The sequence below is a fragment of the Palaemon carinicauda genome, chromosome 27 (assembly GCF_036898095.1).
Source record: "Palaemon carinicauda isolate YSFRI2023 chromosome 27, ASM3689809v2, whole genome shotgun sequence".
In the NCBI taxonomy this organism is placed as follows: Eukaryota; Metazoa; Arthropoda; class Malacostraca; order Decapoda; family Palaemonidae; genus Palaemon; species Palaemon carinicauda.
In genome coordinates this window covers 18,005,471-18,020,470 of record NC_090751.1, presented here as the reverse complement: position 1 = coordinate 18,020,470, position 15,000 = coordinate 18,005,471, and the positions used below count along the sequence as shown (strand labels likewise).

The window sequence follows — 15,000 nt, the reverse complement described above, 5'->3', positions numbered from 1 at the left end:
GATTTTGAGAATCCTGCTTTTCCAATTAGGGTTATACCTTAGCTAATAATAATAATAATAATAATAATAATAATAATAATAATAATAATAATAATAATAATAATAATAATAATAATAATAATAATAATAATAATAATATACTCTTATTTTAGATATGAAACATTTTTCCCTATCAAAGGGTGGCCCCGAAAAAAAGGTTAATTTATCAATCAGAAAATCTACACTGCATTAGTAGAATAACGATGTTAGAATCAGGCATTTATCGACATTTAATAAATGTTTATGATGATATATAAATTTTACGATGCACTCACAATCCAATACTCTATACGCAACAATATAGCAACTCGGTTTCCCTTTGCAGGTGCGAAGACATCGACCGAGATGGAAGGGAATTTATCGAGTACCTGAATCGAACATCGCAGGTTCAGATGTACTGGGAGAATCCAACCAAAGGAGGCTCAACGAAGGAGTTCGTTTGTTCTTACTACAGTCAACTCACGAAAGAAACGGTACGGAAATTAATCACGAAATACGAGTACGACTTCAAACTTTTCGAATACAAACCCGACCGTTACCTGGAGTGCGCGAGTGATTCACAAATCTGAGAAATGAGAATCAGGGTTGCCAGGCTGACCTTTTTAAGGTCAAACCCCCAAAATATGAAAACAGGTTGGCCTCAAATGCTATAATTTTGGCCTTTTCAAACTGCTGTTGATTAGAAGTTGTCCATTTCTCACTGAAAATCTGATTATGACGTCAATGAGGTCTGATTCGCAGTTGTCCGAATGGTGTTGTTGAAAGAATCCTGAACAGGAGTACTTCAGTTGTGATAATAGATAGGATTAACTTTTGGATATCTTCTAAGAAGACGCATTTACTGTGAATAACGTCCTGCATAACTGACGCCAATCTAACCATTCAAATATTTAATTATGTGGAATTGTATTAGTGCTCAATTGTGACAGCTGGTCCCAGAGTTCAGCTGTTTCAACTTAATAATCGTCATGTTTTAGATGGCTTCAAGTGTCCTAAATTAATTCACACTGGTATGCCCATGAGTCAAAGCCATTTGACGCCTTCTTGTATAGATAAAGATCTAGTTTGTTCTCTCTCTTGATTTGTATATAACACACACACATATACATACACACACACACACATGTATATATATATATATATATATATATATATATATATATATATATATATATATATATATATATATATGTGTGTGTGTGTGTGTGTGTGTGTGTGTCTGTGTATATATATATATATATATATATATATATATATATATATATATATATATATATATATATATATATATATATATATATACACGTGTGTGTGTGTATTCTTACATAACTGGTCTAACATGAGAATTGATTATTTTGTCATGTATTTCATTTGTGTATTTAAGAAATGCATGTAAATTACATAAGACTGTCGTCATTCATTTAGTTGAATTTTCATTCAGTTCTGTATATGTAAATTTACGTTATTTAATAGAATTAACTTTTCTATTTCACGTAATTTGGTTACGCAGTCTTATGTAACTTAGTAAAAGGTATGCTGTATGACACACACGAGGTAGCACAAGGGATTTCGTCATTTTTGCACGTGGTTAGAAAATGCATGAAGATACTAGATTAAGGTTTTCTCTTTTTATTAATGTTACAAGAGTAGGTGGGCGGAGTTAGCTGAGTGTTGCCCTTGCCACGCGACGTTAGTACCCTTCTTCAACTATCAAATTGGCAACTCTGGCGTCGTAAAGCCCTGCCCCCAAGCTTATAGTATGATGAACTGGAAGTTTCTAGATGTATTATGTTGATATATATAAGGGCCTAGCAATGCATAGCAGACAGACAGAGATCCAGCCTGATATTCAGAAAGCCAACCAATCCTCTCACAAGCACCTCTCCAACCATAAAGTCTCCTCTATAACGGGAATAGTGTTTTCTCTCAAAAGTGCACAGTGTTCGTGAAACATTGGTATATTTTGCATCTGATTAGAAGTAAAGTGAAGTGAGTATTATAAGCAAATATATATTGAAGATTATTTGTAACTGCCCCTGTGTAATTAGGTTAAAGTGAAGTGCATTAAAAATTTTTGCTAAACCATTATGTAGCCTTGAGTGAACCAAAAGACGTAAAAGTAACAGTTACGTATATGTAAGTGCCATTATTGTTTATTCACTAGTGATAAGGTGTTAACTTTTTTTCATTAATTGCCAAAATTAGATATTTTCATAAATTAGTTTCTAGTGAACAAGTAATTGTATTATTTTTAAAGTGTTTTGTCATAAGACTAATATCTAGTTTAGATTTAAATTTTGAGTGATTTTTTTTTTAATTTTGAATTGCTATTTTTATAGAATATATTTATTTTTGTAAAAGTGTGTATTGTTTTGATGACCAATACTTATTTCAGTACTTTGCTCGCATCCCTGACTAAGAACCGAAGTGAGAGTTTGGTTTTAGAATAGTTCACGTTGAAAGTAAAGTTCTCACCCAATTTTTTTTTTCTTTTTTTTTTTCTTTTTTTTTTTTGAGTGTAACGCAAAGAGACCTTTGGATATTCAATATTCTTACATATTACCGTCTCATGTGTATCAGACATATGTAGTATAAAGCAAGTGAGTTTTGGAGCTTGGGAATTTACGTAATTCGCTAGTCGTAATATATATATATATATATATATATATATATATATATATATATATATATATATATATATATATACACATATATATACATACATACATATATATATATATATATATATATATATATATATATATATATATATATATATATACATTAATAGTAAATGGGAACAATCAGTAAGGTAGAATAATACTTAAGGAATGTTGAATAGTTTTCTGCAGCTGATGAGATGATACTAGTACGGAGGCTTCAGGCTTGAGAACGTCACAGAAGGGTGGCTGAAGTTCAGGTTAAACTGGCACGGTGACTTCGGATTCGAAGACGTCATAGACTGGTGGCATCAAGATGGGACATCAGAAGTCTTCTCCAAGAATTCAATGATAGTGTAAAACTAAAGCCAGGCTGCAGGTAGTGTTAGCTACTCCTCGTCCCAAGCACGGGGGGCTGGCTATTTCAATTTGTGTCGTCTCAGCCATAACAGGATTTTGGAGATAGGCCTTTGCCGTCTGGAAGGAGGTCGGAAACTGGCTCTGTCAGACTTCTTGTCTTCTTTACTTCTTATGTCGTCAGGAAGGGGTTCCTATCTGATTCAGACATAGTTCCCCTCTCTTCCTATGTCCTGTCCGATCTCCTCTGGACAGTCTCTTCTTGAAGTTTATATATACGATGGACAGTCGTTATTTCCATATAAGACGTTTCTTGACAGTACTACGTCTCAATTGGTTTCCTGAAAAAACGCCCACTTTGATCATGCCATAGAAACTTCTAGAACAAATTTTTTATGTAATCTCGACCTCGTGTTAAACCATAACAAAAGCGCAGCAGATGTCCGCTCGTGATAACAGTTTTCATAAACAAGGACCTCGAGGCACAGTTTCTAAAAATATGCTGACTCCACTGATTAAGGCGATGACATCTTAGTCCAAACAGGACAATTCCTTTATGGCTGCAGGTACTCTTCCTCGAGGTTCGATTTGTTTCCTAAATGCTCACAATAGTGAAGTGATGACAGCTTTTACTAAACAGTCGAAACTCGCCTCGCTTCTCACACTTCGTGAATAAATACGTTTCTCTGTTTTGATAACATATTCCTTCAATAATATTGCATCTACCCATGACAATATATATATATATATATATATATATATATATATATATATATATATATATATATACATATATATATACAGTATATATATATATATATATATATATATATATATATATATATATATATATATGTATATATACATATATGTGTATATATACATATATGTATATATACATATATATACATATATATATATATATATATATATATATATATATATATATAAATATATATATATATATATATATATATATATATATATATATGTGTGTGTGTGTGTGTGTGTGTGTGTGTGTACGTGTGTGTCCTTCATCTAATACGAGTAGCCTATATATTATGGTATTTTCTGACAGATATGAATTATGAGTATTTTCTTTGGCATTGATAGTGTGATACCAGTATTCTATGAATGGTTCTTTCCTTGTACTGTAAATCTTTTAGGTTTTCAGTATTCTGTTATTTTCATATTGTAAGAATAAAATCTTTAGATATTGGAATCCAATTGTAATAGTATGGAAGTAACTGTACACAGAAATTATGTGCATTCTTCAATTTCTTAAACATGTTTTCAAAAATACATTAACTGTTAACTTTATGATAAATCATTGTGATTCTCGACAGCAAATTTACTTTTGATAAACACTTTAGATCTGTGTCTTCCTCAACTTAAAAAAAGTGGATTATTGGGAAATTCTTATAAGATTTTCGATGATCAATCTATTCTGAAGAAGTGTTTTAATTCTTTCATTCTACCTTGTTTCGACTATTGTTCTCCTGTCTGGTCTTCTGATGCTGATTCTCATCTCAATTTGTAGGACAGGAACTTACGGTCTAATAAATTTCTTACTCCTGATCTAGATATTAATCTTTGGCACCGTCGATCAATTAGTTCTTTATGTGTGTTGCATAAGATTCTCCATAATTCTGATCATCTTTTACATTCATATTTTCCCGGAGAGTACCATCCTGTACATAGTACTATATTAGTATTATTATTATTATTATTATCCAAGCTACAACCCTAGTTGGAAAAGCAAGATGCTATAAGCCCAGGGGCTCCAACAGGGAAAAATAGCCCAGTGAGGAAAGGAAATAAATAAATGAAGAGAACAAATTAACAATAAATCATTCTAAAATAAGTAACAACGTCAAAACAGACATGTCATATATAAACTATTAACAAGATAAAAAACAAATATGTCATAAATAAACTATAAAAAGACTCATGTCCGCCTGGTCAACCAAAAAGCATTTGCTCCAACTTTGAACTTTTGAAGTTCTACTGATTCAACCACCCGATTAGGGAGATCATTCCACAGCTTGGTAACAGCTGGAATAATACTTCTAGAGTACTGCGTAGTATTGAGCCTCGTGATGGAGAAGGCCTGGTTATTAGAATTAACTGCCTGCCTAGTATTACGAACAGGATAAAATTGTCCAGGGAGATCTGAATGTAAAGGATGGTCAGAGTTATGACAAATCTTATGCAACATGCATAATGAACTAATTCTAATAGTCAGATTTTCTTCATCATTAGGCACTCAATAATACACAATATTCTAGAAGTTTTATTCCATCTGTTACCAAATTGTGGACTAATCTTCCTAATCGGGTAGTTGAATTGATAGAATTTCAAAAGTTCAAACTTACTTGCAGCAAATGTTTTCATGTTGAACAGGCTGACATGTGTCTCTTTTTATACTTGATATATGGAAGAGCTGTTTTAATTTTGTTACTGCTCTTAAGATATTTTATTTTCATTATTCGTTACTACTCAGATGCCGGTATTTTGTTTATTTCTTTTCCTTACCGGGCTATTTTTCCCGGTTGGAACCCTTTGGCTTATAGCATTCTGCTTCCCAACTAGGGTTGTAACTTAGCTAATAATAATGATAATAATGATAATGATAATAATAATAATGATAATGAGAAGAAGAAGAAGAATATCTGTGAGGATCTTTTAAGTTAGAACTAGAAGCATAAATAGAGAAATTAATTATATTTTAGATTGTGTTAATCCAGGGAAACTTAGTAATGAATGACGTTTGAAAGCTTCATACAACCAACCTTTGTCATGTGATAAAGGGTGCCCAAAGAATTCATCCTCAGTCCCAGTTGAGCTAAATCAACCTATGCAACAATAAAGACTTTTTCATATTACATACAGCATATATTGATAGAATAAAATGGCTGATTGCATTTATTATATTCTGTATTTTGATCCATGTTAAAAAAATAATCGATGAAAAAGTAATGATTTTGTTTTCATATTGCATATATAATAAATGACGGAATAAACTGGCAGAATGCATTAATAATTTTCTACATATTATATGACTATAACACTTCTATACTTTCAATAAATATAGGATAACTTTGCCATTTGCCATTTTTCTTATATGTATATATCTTTATTGCTTCCTTGATATAAGGTATTCCATGAAGGGTTTACTTGCAATTACCCATAATATTAAACTTGGATTGTGTATGTAAATGAAAGAGTGCTTAGAATCTGAATCTCAATTTTATTACATGAAATTACAGACGGTTGCCAATATTTCGAAAATTTTAAAGAGTAACTGTTTTTAGGTGTTAAACACAAAGTATATATATATATATATATATATATATATATATATATATATATATATATATATATATATATATATATATATATATATATAATTATAAATGTATATATATGTATATATATACATATATATACATTTATATTATATATACATATATATATTTATTTATACATATATATATATATGTATATATGTATATATATATATATATATATATATATATATATATATATATATATATATATGTGTGTGTGTGTGTGTGTGTATTTATTATATATATACAGTATATGTATGTATATATATACATATATATATATATATATATATATATATATATATATATATATATATATATATATATATATATATATATACTGTATATATATCAATACCTGAATACAGTTTATCTATTCATACATATATAATATACAAGGAACCAAAACCGTGCAATTTAAACGAGAAAATAACTTGGAGATAAAGAAATACCTTCCAATTAAGACCAAAGAATCCAATATATTTTGGGAAAGCAAAAAAACAAACATTTTCTTCAGTATATAGCTCGATGTAATCCTATCGAGTATTTAGCCATGTGTGTTTTCCTGTTTATGTACCTATATATCATGTGAACAAATTGCCTATGCCTATACAAACTCCAAACATGTGCAAACAAACAAAAACTTATTTTGAGTTAGCGTACAATCTGCTATTGTACACCGGAACTGGGTCATAGAAAACAAGCCTATACCTTGACTATCGATGTGTGACTGGGGAGCGATTGTATGTTAAGATCTATACTTATTTTTTTTAATGAGGCGCATTTGTACCGAGTCGCAGCGGTGCCCTTTTAGCTCGGAAAAAAGTTTCCTACTATCTGATTGGTTAGAATGATCTTGTCCAACCAATCAGCGATCAGGAAACTTTTCCCGAGCTAAAAGGGCACCCCAGCGAGTCGCTGCAAATCTGCCTCATTAAAAAGAATTGACCATAGAACAGTATTTTCATATGAAAAATTTATGAGAACTAATTTTACACATATTTTTAATACTTATAATTTATTTGGTACCATACTGGAAACTCTATTTATATGTCCACCATCTTATACTTTAGTTAAGGCTACTGCTTAAAGCTTCGTCTGGTATATATCCCCCATATCGAATACTCAAAATTACACCTTGTGTGCATATGTTTAAATTCTAAGAATTTCTTAAATGAATGAATGATTTGAAGTTCTCTGGCATTATGACATCTAAGGTCATTGACGCCAAATTCCTCATATATCTGTCTTGGTCATTTTATTTTCTTATTAACTGCTTTCTTAATGCCTCATTTCTTCAAGTCACGTTATGAAATACATTGAAAACTACTGGTATATTTTTATATCGAATCAAAGAGCCCAGACAGTGCTTTCTCTCTCTCTCTCTCTCTCTCTCTCTCTCTCTCTCTCTCTCTCTCTCTCTCTCTCTCTCTCTCTCTCTCTCTCTCTCTCTCTCTCAAAAAGATCTTACAAAAAACTATCTTTTATTTTTTCTAATTGGTTTGAGTTCTTACCTTCCAAGTCAGTGATCAATTATTAGGGGTTTAAAGGGAATCATGTACGAACTCCCAAAAAATCAGCAAAAATTTTTTAGCATTGGCCTGTGGTGCATATTGAATGGTTCTTACGCAAAATATTTCATTTAAAATATTTTACTAGAATCTCGAATTTCAGTATCTTCACAATTAACGTAATGTAACATACTATGGCAATCTAATAGAACAAATAAAATAGCGGGGAAAATATTTGAGCCCAACATTTTAGAAGTCATCGAACTGTTCGGGGTGAAGCTTAACATTCGGAGGCGTTTTGGACGTCGACTCGCCTTCCTCGGCTGCAACCAGGCACAGTTTCTTGTTGCCGTCTCTGTCCGGGTGAGTCTCCATAACTGCTCCTCGTTTGCTCTTTTTGTACTGGAAAATGAGACAATAGTTGTGAAATGAGACATTAGTTGTGACAGTGATAGATTCCTGCTATTAAAAAAAAAAAAAAAAATGCAGCCGTTTTTAGTTCACAGAAAAACAAAGGCCTCAGACATGTCCTTTAGTTGTGACAGTGATAGATTCCTGCTATTCAAAGAAAAAAGAAAAAAAAAAGCAGCCGTTTCTAGTTTACAGCAGAACAAAGGCCTCAGACACGTCCATTAGTTGTGACAGCGATAGATTCCTGCTATTCAAAAAAAAAAAAAAAAAAAAAAAAAAAAAAAAGCAGCCGTTTTTAGTTCACAGCAGAACAAAGGCCTCAGACATGTCTTTATTCATGTCCGGGTTTTGGCCAGTTTTCATCACCACGCTGGCCAACTGCAGATTGGTGATGGTGGGAGATTTTAGTCTGATCGCTCACAGTAAACCAATCTAGTATGGGTGACCCTGTCTAGCACAGCTGTACAAACCCTTTCACCACGTTTGTTCAGTTCACCTTTTACCGTTAAATCCCTCTGATTTGGTACTATTTTGGTTTTGAATAAAAAACAAGCGACTCGGTGCTGTTCAAGGTAAAACAACAAAGCGTATTTGTAAAAATCCTAAGAACACTGTTCATTAGCTCGACACGGAAACGTCCTTTGATAGTTAAATATAACAAAATGACATATCTGAAGAAATAAAACGAATACTAATCTCTTTTGACCGTAAAAGTCCCGCTGTATAGCAGGGTTGACTGCTTGAGTCAACTTTCTCCATATATTTCTATTCCTTGAATCTTCTTCCTTAAGTTCAAACCAACCCTCACAATCCACCTGATTTGACGATGCCCCCCCCCCCCCCCCCCGTCACTTGCATGTTCTTGGCTCTCCTGACTGGTTCCACCTAGTCCCTTTTTATTTACACGGCCTATCTCAGACAAGCTTCCCAAGCCTTAGTTTTTGCATTACATATACCACGCTTGCAAACTTTGCGTTCAAACCTCGCTTGCTTACATCATGTTCAAACCTCGCTTGCTAACATTACGTTCAAACCTTGCTCTCACTAAAAAGAATTGTTTATATATTTAGGGATTTCCAAAAGAGAAGTGATTATGAACTGACAGCCACTTTCAAAATAAGATGTAAGCATCCCAGTTTTTATCGGGCCACACAAAACTAATATTATAATCGCCCCTATATAAATTTGTCACCCAGATAACTTTTACTCGAACAGTGATCTTTCCATTTTATTATGTACCTTCTGTGGGAAAAATGGTTGATACGTTAATAATAACGTGAGTAATATTTCGAATGTATTATTATTTAGATTTTATTTATTGATAGAACAAAACAAAGATTACATATAACTGGTACCTTATACTTGGTTTGCGGATCAATTTCCTCCTCAACAATGCCAATCTCAACAGCCAGCCAGCGAGCTTTGACCACCAACTGCTCCTGCATTAAGTTGATGCACATAGATAGCACGGACATACCTAGAAAGGGGAATCAAATTTCTTTTTATTATCATTACTTGCTATGTTACAACCCTACTTGGAAAAGCAGGATATTATAAGCCCAAGTGCTCCAACAGGAAAAAAAATAGCCGAGCGAGGAATGGGAATAAATAAACTACAAGAAGTAATGAACAATAGAAATAAAATATTTTAAGATCAGTAACTAGATTATAATAAATATTTCATAATATAAACTATAAAAACTTCAAAAAAAAAAAAAAAACAAGAGTAAGAGAAATGGTATGATATAGAATAGTGTGCCTGAATGTACCCTTAAGCTAGAGAACTCTATCCCAAGACAGTGGAAAATCATAGTACACATGCTATGGCACTACAAGAGTAAAGAGCAATGATTTGATTTAGGAGTTTCCTTCTCCTAGAGGAGCTGCTAACCATAGGCCAAGAGTCTCTTCTACGCTTAATACAGCTTTACTGGCATGAAGTGTAATCAGAGTCGTTTGTTTCTTGAATGATTCGTTAGCTTACTATGCTCGAGGATAAGTTGCATCTGATTCACGGTAGCCATATTTTATTTTCCTGGGTAAAAGCCTTCCTTTTGCTAACCAGGCAATTACCGAAATGCTTAAAGTTTGTATAGATTTTCTAAATTCTATAGAGCTTAAATTCTAAAGTTACGGGGAATTAGTAAGGTTCTGAAATCATTCACATAAATAAAATTTTCTTCGTTCGAATATATGAGCCAAGATCTATTGAATAACAGTTATGCTTCATATCTTTATAACAATAAGTAATTAACGGGAGATATTTTTGCTATTGTCTCTGAGACGGTGTGGGGAGAGAGTGAGGAGGGCTTTGGAGGAACTTGTTAGAAGAAGATCGAGAGGGAGGGAGACAGAGAATTAGATAGCGAGAAAAGGTGTAAGATGATATAGAGAGAAGTTTGGTGGAAGGGTAGGCCTTTGATAGAAGATATGAGGGCACATCAGGCAACTGACCCCTTACTGTAGGGACAACGTTCGGTGGAACTGGGAAAGAAGAAGATAGTTTGTTATTGTTGGGAGTTAGACGAAATATCGACTCTCGACTGTTTTCTTATTATAGTTGATATCGTATTCCTTCTTAAAGTTTTTCGTATCCGTGTTCTCTAATGGGGAAGCTAGCTGTAAGAAAGTTTATCCTATCAGGAAAATGTATACTTTGGTGTACAAATACAGTGAATACTTGAGTGTTACAAATACTCAACTTGAGTGTAGTGTGTGCTAACGGACTCTACAGAGAGCATAACCTTACCGAATAGACAAAAAATCACCGTTGCCAACATCTTAAGGGCTGCCTTGAGAGCGTCGGATGCGTCCAGGAAGGCATTGCCAGGGACGTAATCTCCAAATCCTATGGTGGTGAGCGTGATGAACGTGAAGTAGATGGCAGTGATCAAATCCCATTCTTCCCACCATCCGAAGAGGAAACCTCCCATTACAAGGTAAGCCGTCACCACGCACAGGTTTACGACGATGGGTACATCAACCTATTAAGATGTTGGGTTTAGTTTAGATTATCACGATTTTTAATGCTCGCTGAAGCATTGCAACAAGCACCATGGGAAATATACATAATATCGCCAAAGACATGAGTCTTTTTATAGTTTATTTATGACAGATTTGTTTTTGATGTTGTTAATAGTTTGTATATGACATGTCTGTTTTGACGTTGTTACTGTTTTTAGAATGATTTATTGTTAATTTGTTCTCTTCATTTATTTATTTCCTTATTTCCTTTCCTCACTGGGCTATTTTTCCCTGTTGGGGCCCCTGGGCTTGTAGCATCTTGCTTTTCCAACTAGGGTTGTAGCTTGGATAGTAATAATAATAATAATTCGCCTTTTAGAAATGATAGCAACCTAAGAAAGGGTAGAGACAAAATTGCCACGTTACATACCACCGTGAAGCTCAAAACAAAGTAGCCTAGAATTAAGTTCAAAGTTTTGTCGAAATAGACCTTTCGTTACTTTTACAGTATAGAGATGATAATGCTTTAATTTATGTGAGTGCGTGTCTACTGATTTTAAATTTGACTACTTTCATTTTGGATACCCATGGGGAGCTAATCAACCAATGGAGACAAGAAACTGGGATGTAGCATGTTTAAACGAAAGCTATAAATTTCCCGTAGAAAATGTGCAATTCTCCTAGAAAGAATATAGAACTCCTGTTTTATGGTATCGTTATTTTGCTATTGTGGTTTTGTTTGTTATCGTTGTGTTACTAGTTGGAAACAGTCTTTTTTATCGATTGAAACTGAAACGCTCTGGGATTTAGTTGAATATGTTGTTTTAAAGCTTTCTTTACTCTTCATACTTATCATTGTTGGGATTTTATACACCAAAGCGTCTTCCTTATTTGGGAAATAACGTTGAGAGTTCTACGTTATGCCTGTCAAAGTTTTATTCTAATACCTTCATGCTTTCTATCCTCATAGACTAAACCCTTAAAAGATTTTAGTGGCCTCATATACGGTAGGCCTATATATAATTCAAAATATGAAATAAACCGTAGATATTTTTAAGAATCAATCAAAAGTAACAGTAAGCTGTAAATAAGGGTTTATTTCGTACTCTTCTTGTTATTCTTTTTTTTTCTTTAAATACCAGTTCCATGATCAGATCCTTAAAATCAATTCTTACGTAGCACATCTGCTTCTTGACTTTTTTAGAATATGTACCTAGCATGCTGCTTTCATAGTTGTTCGGTGAGATTTATAATGCACTTCAACTGAGATTAATGAACACTCCGCTGAGATATTTGTAACCATAAATGATAAAGATATAATAGTGTTAATGTCCACAGTTGGAAAGGCACACACAGTATTGTCTTCTACAATTATTTTATAATGTTTATCATGACTGATTATTATTTGAATTTCTGATGCACCGAACTTATGGAGCACATGGGAAAGAAACCATTGAAAGGCAGCGGATAAATTAGCATTCAAGTCCTCTGCGTAAGCAACAATAAGTTCTTGACAATACTGACAATATCTTTAAATCTAAGTGGAGGACGAAGTCAGAAATGATGTCTCTGACATTTCTCCTTATAACTCTCATCTTCTAAATCAGTTTCGAGGTTTTCAACAATTGTGTAAAATGTTATAATAGAAAACGAATATTTGGCGTTCAGACAGACTTCTGGTGTATCTCCCTCATTGTCACTGGGGTCCCATCTTTCTAACGCGTTTGCGAGTGTGAGCTGACTTGTGATCAACTTTTTCTTCGTAACTGCTTGCTTTGTATCTTTCAGTTTTGACTTTTGAAGTAAACTGTTGTGAGGTCAGCCAAATATTCACACAGACCCGCACATTTTTTTTACTAGCTAAGCTACAATGCTAGTTGAAAATCAGGATGCTATAAGCCCAAGGGCTCCAACAGGGATAAATAGTCCAGTGAGGAATTAGATATGGGAATAAACACTACAAAAGGAGTAATGAAAAATTAAAATAGAATATTTGAAGAACAGTAACAACATTAGAATAAATCCTTCATATATAAACTAAAAACTTAAAACAAAACAAGAGGAAAGGAATTAAGATGAAATAATGTGTTTGAGTGTACCCTCAAGCTAAAGAAATCTGCCTCAAGATAGTGGAAAACCATGGTATAGAGGCTATGGCACTACCCAAGACTAGAGAACAGAACATTGGTTTAATTTTGGAGTGCCCTTCTCTAGAAGAGCTACTTATCATAACTCAAGGGTCTCTTCTTATTCTCTAGAACTTGGGACTATGAAAATATTTCAAAATTGTATTCCAAAAATTCAACTTAGAAATGAATTCTAGCTCTTGCATCTTATTTACAATAGTAATTCCCTCTTGAAACTGGTTTCAGTTATAAAGTACAATCCAACACTTCTAGATTTTTTAGGAAAGATTTTGAAACTGGTTGTGTTGCACAGCGTGTGCCCCTCATTTGCTATCAGAGGAGAATTTTAAGACACTTTCAATTCTAAAACAAACTTTAGTGATATTCCACCGGTTGGTTTAAGGCTTTAAGCTTACGAAATTAATCGCTTCCTGGCACCAGTCATCAGCACATTGATCTACCAGGTTTAGTGATTGAGCTAAACAGCGCACACAAGAGAAAAAGTTTTTTTTTTTTTTTTTTTTTTTTTTTTTTTTGCCGCTGCATCCCCTTATAACGTGCAGACGTTTACCAGCGATGTGAGTCCTGTAACACCTGATTTGTCATTTCTTCACTGCAATGACTTAACATTTCCAAAAAGTAAAAAAAGCTTTTAATAACTTTCCATATTTTAAGTGACCGAGTTGCAACACTTAACAGATCGATCAGTGATATTTTCTATATACTTGCGATCACATAATCCACTTTGCCTATCATTTTAGCCAGTTTTAGATTTAATCTTCTGTGCAGCAGACCATTCACCATTTATGTGATACCCCATTCCCATGATGCCTTAAGCACGTGTATATTTGGCTTTACGGTTAATCCAACCGTCTCACTGATGAGCATTTCTTAAAACAACCAAACTGTCAAGATAGTTTTTGCCTACTCCATCGTAAGTGTCAACATTACACAGATTGTGGTTTGATCTTTCTAATCTGGCAGTTGAATCGGTGGAACTTCAGAACTTGCAGCGAGTGTTTACATGTTGATCGTTATTACTGATTTTAAGATATTTCATATTCTTTATTTATTAGTTCTCATACATAGTTTAGTTATCTCGTTCTTTCCTCTCCTCAATGGACTATTTTCTCCGTTTGAGCCCTTGGGTTTGTAGCATCCTGCTTTTCCAACTAGGGTTGTAGCTTAGGTATTACTACTACTACTACTACTACTACTACTACTACTAATAATAATAATAATAATAATAATAATAATAATAATAATAATAACAATAATAATTAGACGAATTCATTAGCATTCTCTCTCTCTCTCTCTCTCTCTCTCTCTCTCTCTCTCTCTCTCTCTCTCTCTCTCTCTCTCTCTCTCTCTCTCTCTCTCTCTCTCTCTCACCCTTCCAGTAGGCATGTAGGTTTCATATCCAACGTCATCCTTCCATAGTTCCCGACTTTCTGGTTTCTGCTTCTTCTTCTTCTCAGACACACGACGACGCCAACGGCACCAACGACAGCACAGGCGACTATAAGAGAAAAAAATACTATGAGTATCTGAAAAAATATATTTTGATGGGCTAAGTTACAGT

The 15,000-nt window shown here is 33.5% G+C and overlaps 2 protein-coding genes across 2 annotated transcripts in view; one reads left to right on the top strand and one right to left on the bottom strand.

The window, feature by feature from the left end:
* The window catches only part of LOC137621123 (carbohydrate sulfotransferase 12-like), a 2,016-nt gene extending 864 nt beyond the window's left edge, over positions 1-1,152 (top strand). Inside the window, exon 3 of the mRNA XM_068351552.1 lies at positions 365-1,152. Within this exon, the coding sequence (XP_068207653.1) occupies positions 365-608 (244 nt within the window). The 3' untranslated portion in view covers positions 609-1,152. The remainder of the gene's footprint in view (positions 1-364) is intronic.
* A 5,617-nt stretch (positions 1,153-6,769) lies between these two features.
* The window catches only part of LOC137621122 (TWiK family of potassium channels protein 7-like), a 23,930-nt gene continuing 15,699 nt past the window's right edge, over positions 6,770-15,000 (bottom strand). Inside the window, exons 7-10 of the mRNA XM_068351551.1 lie at positions 14,811-14,937; positions 11,078-11,312; positions 9,684-9,805; positions 6,770-8,319 (exon numbers count right to left, since the gene is read on the bottom strand). Coding sequence (XP_068207652.1) covers positions 8,167-8,319; positions 9,684-9,805; positions 11,078-11,312; positions 14,811-14,937 — 637 coding nt within the window. The 3' untranslated portion in view covers positions 6,770-8,166. The remainder of the gene's footprint in view (positions 8,320-9,683; positions 9,806-11,077; positions 11,313-14,810; positions 14,938-15,000) is intronic.